Genomic DNA, 6686 nt, shown 5'->3' on the forward strand with positions numbered 1-6686 from the left:
TTTTTACAGCAGACATGAACATGTTTACAGCCTGCTTCAAAAAACCAAATAGGTGTGATTAGCTCATGTCTCCATCCACACACACTGTACGGGGGAATGTTTTGATGACTCAGCAGTTTTGATTGGATGAAGGATCAGAGTTATTCCCAATAAGGCGTGTAGCTGAGCTGACGACACATATTTACAGTCTTTTAGAATCGTCTATTAAAAGTTGATACAAACAGTAAAGAAAACATGAAACACTCTCTGGTCATAGTTTTATTTAAGGACAATGGTGAGTTTTAAAATGAGGATTTAAATCATGAAGACAGGTTTACGAATACTTCAATCTCCAATAACTGTCTGCTGAGTCACTGATTTCATGCTGGGGTTTTTTTTGTTGCTTTTTTGACATTCGCTGCCGTTGGACTCCAGCCGTGCAGATGGTTTATCTTGTCTTCTTTTATTTTGTTTTTTTTGCTGATGTCTTCAGATATGTTTCCATCCACTGTGAAATATTGAAGGTGGATTCCCTTTCATTGGTGGAGAGACTCACATCATTTATTAATGAGAACACAAAAAGTTCTGATTCCAGGAAGTCTTGATTACTGGAAACTTCGGAGCTCCCCGTCGTTTGGAAGAACCAACCTTTGAATGGCTTTTTTCCTCCTCCTGGTTTACATGTGTCACGTCTTTCCAGCTCCTCTCTCTGCTCGTTCTTCCCGCTCTAATCCGGCGGTGATGTGACTTATTGTCACTCTTTTTGTATTTCATACTTCTTGTGTTTGTGTGGAATCGAGAGGTCGTTGTGCCTCTCTTGGGTTTTTCCTCAGTATCTGTATCATTTGCATTTCTCCTCGCTTGTTTCTCCGTGTTTCGAACACAACCGTTATTTTTTTATTATTGTTTCATTTTGTCGAGGCGAGCTGTTGTTCTGTTCTGCCAAAGTTTAAGAGTTGCTCTCTTTTCTTGGATGGAAAACTTCTCATTCAGGTTTAATTGTGATCTGTGCTCCTCAGAGCTGATTGGTGGGACACCCAGTCTGAAAGTTAACCACGGCTCTGGGACCCTGGTGCTCCAGTTGACACATAACGCCGGCGTGGCTGACAGACGCTGGCATCGCCTGGACGTGAGGAGCAACAGCAAAGTAAGAGAAGTGCAGCTTGTCCTTGTATATGAAGTCGATGATGGATTATACCAGACTGTAATGTGCTCATTGGTCCACACGTGCAGAAGCAATGACCTCTCTCCACTCTCTCCTATTTTAAAGGAAGTGCGCTTCACTCTGGATCGATGTTCCACTGCAATCATCATGGAGACAGAAGGCGTGGACTCCTGGGCAATGACAGAGGACCGCTCATCCTGTGAAATCCGAGGGGTCACACCCAACAGGGACAAGTAAGATCAATAACTGAGCAGAGAGAGCGGACTGTGTGGGGAAAAAGAGCTGCTCCTCTGAACCCTCAACTGGAACCAAGAAGCTCTTCAGGCCTGCAGTGCTGCCACGGATGAGTGGACGGATGAGTGGGTGGATGAGTGGATGGATGGATGGGTGGATGAGAAATTGATGAACGGTTTAATGGTCGAATGGATGGATAGATGGGTTAGATAGATGGATGGATGGATGAAGGACTTATGGATTATGGTTGGAGGGAGGGATGGAAGATGAATGGATGAACCTTTTAATGATTGAATGGATGTATTGATGTATACCTGGATGGACGGTTGTATGGATGGATGATGGTTGGAAGGATGGATGGACAGTTTGTTGGACTGAAGGATGGTGGACTGATGGAGGGATGGATGGATGAATGGGTTGATTGATGGATGGATGGAAGATGTTTGGATGGATGGACAGTTTGATGGATGATGGACAGTTTGATGGATGGATGGACAGTTTGATGGTTGGATGGACAGTTTGATGGACAGTTTGATGGATGGATGGACAGTTTGATGGTTGGATGGACAGTTTGATGGACAGTTTGATGGTTTGATGGACAGTTTGATGGACAGTTTGATGGACAGTTTGATGGACAGTTTGATGGTTGGATGGACAGTTTGATGGACGATGGATGGATGGACAGTTTGATGGTTGGATGGACAGTTTGATGGATGGATGGACAGTTTGATGGACAGTTTGATGGTTGGATGGATAATGGTTGGATGGACAGTTTGATGGATGATGGTTGGATGGACAGTTTGATGGATGATGGTTGGATGGACAGTTTGATGGATGATGGTTGGATGGACAGTTTGATGGTTGGAAGGACAGTTTGATGGATGATGGTTGGATGGACAGTTTGATGGACAGTTTGATGGACAGTTTGATGGTTGGATGGACAGTTTGATGGATGATGGATGGATGGACAGTTTGATGGATGATGGATGGATGGACAGTTTGATGGATGGATGGACAGTTTGATGGATGATGGTTGGATGGATGGACAGTTTGATGGATGGATGGACAGTTTGATGGATGATGGATGGATGGACAGTTTGATGGATGATGGATGGATGGACAGTTTGATGGATGGATGGACAGTTTGATGGATGATGGATGGATGGATGGACAGTTTGATGGATGGATGGACAGTTTGATGGATGATGGATGGATGGACAGTTTGATGGATGATGGATGATGGATGGATGGACAGTTTGATGGATGGATGGACAGTTTGTTGGATGATGGTTGGATGGATGATGGATGGATGGACAGTTTGATGGACAGATGGACAGTTTGATGGACAGTTTGATGGATGGACAGTTTGATGGATGGATGGACAGTTTGATGGACAGTTTGGTGGACAGATGGATTTAGTAGCACATACACTGTATCTATCAAAGCTGAATGAAGAAACAGTTCATCCCTCGACAGGCTGCTTCACTTTTTATTTTGTCAACAATTAAGTTTGTCATATTTCCCCACAGATCCTGCAGGCCTTTCTTTCCTTTAGCTGTAAACAGCTTCAGGTTATTTTTCCTTCACTGTTTTAAAATGTCAATGGATGGACGGCCCACGGGGACCCTGACTAAATGCCCCGTGTCCCCCCAGGGGTAAACAATCCCATAGAGGGTGTAGCACCGGCACTCTCAGAGGCTGAATTATTCTCTACATCTACACAGGTGTGTCAGGTGTTTCCATGCTTTCAGGGTGTCTCCACAGACGTGATTGATCTGTTCTCCAGCAGACTCCAGGATTTCATGTCGGAGTTTTTCATTTCATCATTTGAATTCTGCCATCACCTTACGACCTTGTAATCGAACACAAACACAGTATTACATGTGCATCGAACACAGGCCTGCAGAAGTCCCTTTAAGCGTGTTCTCAGTGAAATCACAGCTGCTGGTCACAGATGACTGTAATGAGTCTGCAGTAACACGAAGGGAACCAGCCCTCACCTCGTGAAGGCATGATCCGTTTGGTTTACCCCTCCGTCCTCTCAATCCTGATAACTCAGATATGATCCTTAAGAACCCGGCTGATCTCCCGGCCTGCTGCTGCTTCAGCGTCGCCACAGACGAGTTTGGTCCCCCCCCCCCGCTGTGCGCTCGGTCGTTTTGTTGTGTAATTATTCTACGAGTTTGAGAAGTTTAAAAATATACAGAAGGGCTTCACTGCTGCTATTAATTATAATAAGTTGTAAATCACAAGAACCTTTGAGGACCTGCTGTGATCGCAGGATTAAACTTAGAAAGTTTACAAAACGTGACTGTTTATCATGAGCGAGGGACCGTGATAAATAAACCAATTAAAATGAGCAATAAAAGAAACCAGCTTTATGTTTTAGCACCTCTGTGAGGAGTGTGTGTTTGGATTGTTTGCCCTTTGTGCGTTTGTGTCTGTAATAAAAGACAAATGAGGAGAATCAGATTTGTGTGTTTGTTGTCATGAAGCATTAAGAGTGAAGGAGCTCGTCGGCTTCATGGTGAAAACGTCTTTGTCTGTCTTTGTCTGCAGGTTTCTGAATGGAAGTCAGGTGGTGCAGCTCGGAGGCGTCAGTGAGAACACGTCGTACGAGTATCCTCAGCTGCAGCACAAACATTTCACCGGCTGTATCAGGAACCTGCTCGTGGACAGCAAGGTAGGAAACATCAGCAGGCCTTCACCTGCTGAGACACAGCAGGGTCAGAGGTCACCCGGCCCTCCACCATACAGCCCATCAGTCTGTATACACAGCAGGCTCACTGTTGTTACAGCCTTTCTAAAGACGGCCGAGGCTCAACGCTCCTTTGTGAACATTACTGCATTATTTTTTACCAACGAAGAAGACACTTCACAATAAAAGACTTCCTGTCTGACAAAATCCTGAGTCCAGTCCAAGGACTCCAGACGTAAAAACGGATCCAAGTGGAATCAGGCCGAGCTGGACTGAGTTTCATTCTTTAAATTTAAACATGAACATGAACTCGTTTGTCTGCTAAAAGAGCTGATTATTTATTTTCCTCTTCTCTTGACTTTGTGTTTCTCATGCTGTGAGTTTCTTTCTTCAGCTGTGACTTTTAAATACATGCTGGTTAAACACAGTGATGATGAATCATGACGTGTGGTTAAACAAGAGAAGAAGAAAACGTCGTCCTCTCTTTAACCACGAGCTTCCCTCTGCTCTCGCCGTCTTCCCTTCAGATCTACGATCTCGCCTCTCCAGCCGAGTCGGTCGGCACGGTGCGAGGCTGCTCTCCTCTGGCTGAGCGCTGCGGCGGCCTGGAGAGCGTCCCGTCCTGCGGCAGGAGGGGGCGCTGTGAGGGCGAGTGGGGCTCGCTCGGCTGCCCGTGTGAGCCGGGCTTCACGGGCCCGCAGTGTGAAAAAGGTCAGTGTTCATTATGAGTGAGCTGGAGGTGTTCAGGGAGCTCTTTAAGCCAATCCAGCGTTCACACATGGCACTCTGCTGCAGCAGGCAGATAACCTGTGCTGGCGTGCAGCGTCCTCGCTGTGATGTCTCCTGTGTGTCCCCTCCCGACGGCTGCATGAATGAAACAAGCCTCTGTGTGTGTGTTTGATTGACAAGCGGCTCCAGAGCTCTCCTTCGACGGACGCAGCCACATCCAGCTCCAGCTCTTGTGGCCGTTGCCTGCGCGGCAGACCAGGGTCCAGGTCGGGGTCCGGACACGGGCGTCCTCCGGGGTCCTCCTCAGCCTGCTCTCCCAGGAGCAGAATGAATACCTGCGTTTAGAGGTGAGGCTGTGTTTGTGTTATAATTAGCGTCTGGACGAGCAGCTGTCAGGCTGAGAGTGAGTAATATCAGGGTTGCAGACAGCGAGGGGGCTGATGATTGACATCTGCATGTCCTCCTGCAGAAAGCTGCAGCTGAGCGGCTGCTATTTAAAAGACGAGGCCTCGCCGAGTCCACGTTGTTTCTGTATGTAGCTGATCACAACCACAGAAAGCTCACTGTGCGAGCTGTAATTGGAGGTGCGGCGTGTTGTTCAGGGAAGGTCAGACCCCCGGCTCTGAACATGTCTGCACGCCGGACGCTCGCTCCGCCACACCCCGGGGCGGCGTGCCACGCACTAAGCGTCGGCTCGGCACCGCTGACACGCCGCTGAGCGGATATGAAGCCGGGTGTTTCCTGTCGAAGCGTTCGTCTCACTGACTGACAGGACGAGTGTGAAGTCCCACGCGGACGCCGCGTCTTTGAACGCCTCTTCTCTTTGTGTCCTATTTGTTGGACAGCGTCTTTCTCTGTTCTGCTTCTTTGTCTCTTCACACGACATGAGGAGCACAGTGTCGTCCTCTCTCTCTCCTCCCTGGTTGAAGCTGCTCGCTGTCCGGGCGGGGGAGGGGGGGGGGGGGGTCTCAGAGCTCTTAGAGGCACTTGAGCAGCAGCCTGGAGTGTTTGCCCACAACAAGCCCTAATTTAAAGGGCTGCCTCTCTCCCCTCTCTTCTTCAGGGCAGAGATGGGCGAGAGAGAGAGAGAGATGGGCGAGCGAGCACACAGAATAAAGAAGCACACAGAGGTTAGCGGGGGCGAGCGTGCAGCTCTGCAGAGAAAACCTTTCCAGACTTCAGCTGTAGCTCTGTGAACTCTTTTGATTTGTTTTGACTTGAACACATTTTTAGTGATTTTTAAACGTCGTCACTCTCAGATTGTTTTGCACCTCACGTTGATTAAAGCGACCTCTGAGAGTCTTCACGCCTCTCTGCACGAAATGTGTCTGTTATCAGATTTTTCCTGACTGTTGATTGAGTCCTTTGTCCTTTGCTGCTCTTTGTTTTGGGGGGGGCGCTGGGGGTGGGGGGGGGGGCATGCTGAGGGTTGTAAATGCAGGCCGGGCAGAATGTGAATTATCTCACCCCACTGTTTCCCATTAAGCCTGCGACTCGTACAAGGTGGCGTTGTGTTGGCCCCTCGTCGGTCCGGTCCGTTGTGTTCGCTCATCCTGAACTGCTCAAGATAATTGTTGTTTCTTGTTCACCTTCCCTTCGGGATGACTCGGCCGCTCACTGATGTGCACGCCGCCTCCACAACGCTAAGAATTGCTGAATTGAATTTTTACCTCTGAAATTTTTTCCGTGCCCATTTTTTGTTATTTTCCTGGCAGGTTGTGCGTCGTTAAATAGCACGCGTCTGATTGGCCCGACCTTTGCTGCCGCGGGAGCTGGCCCACTTCTTCTGATGTTGTTGTTCATAGGATGTGTTTATGCCCGTCAACGCGGCACGTCATGGCAGCCGTCCAGCTCCGCCGCTTTACAATCTGTGTCAGCCCG

General features: G+C 48.2%; 1 protein-coding gene across 1 annotated transcript in view; it reads left to right on the forward strand.

Moving 5' to 3' along the window:
* Nucleotides 1-916: 916 nt before the first annotated feature.
* LOC306825047 (neural-cadherin-like) overlaps nt 917-6686 on the forward strand; it is a 20179-nt gene continuing 14409 nt past the window's right edge. The window contains exons 1-5 of the mRNA XM_079345533.1: nt 917-1126; nt 1250-1377; nt 3938-4061; nt 4604-4787; nt 4986-5152. Of these exons, the coding sequence (XP_079201659.1) occupies nt 953-1126; nt 1250-1377; nt 3938-4061; nt 4604-4787; nt 4986-5152 (777 nt within the window). The 5' untranslated portion in view covers nt 917-952. The remainder of the gene's footprint in view (nt 1127-1249; nt 1378-3937; nt 4062-4603; nt 4788-4985; nt 5153-6686) is intronic.

The sequence above is a fragment of the Symphodus melops genome, assembly GCF_947650265.1.
Source record: "Symphodus melops genome assembly, chromosome: 6".
Taxonomy (NCBI): Eukaryota; Metazoa; Chordata; class Actinopteri; order Labriformes; family Labridae; genus Symphodus; species Symphodus melops.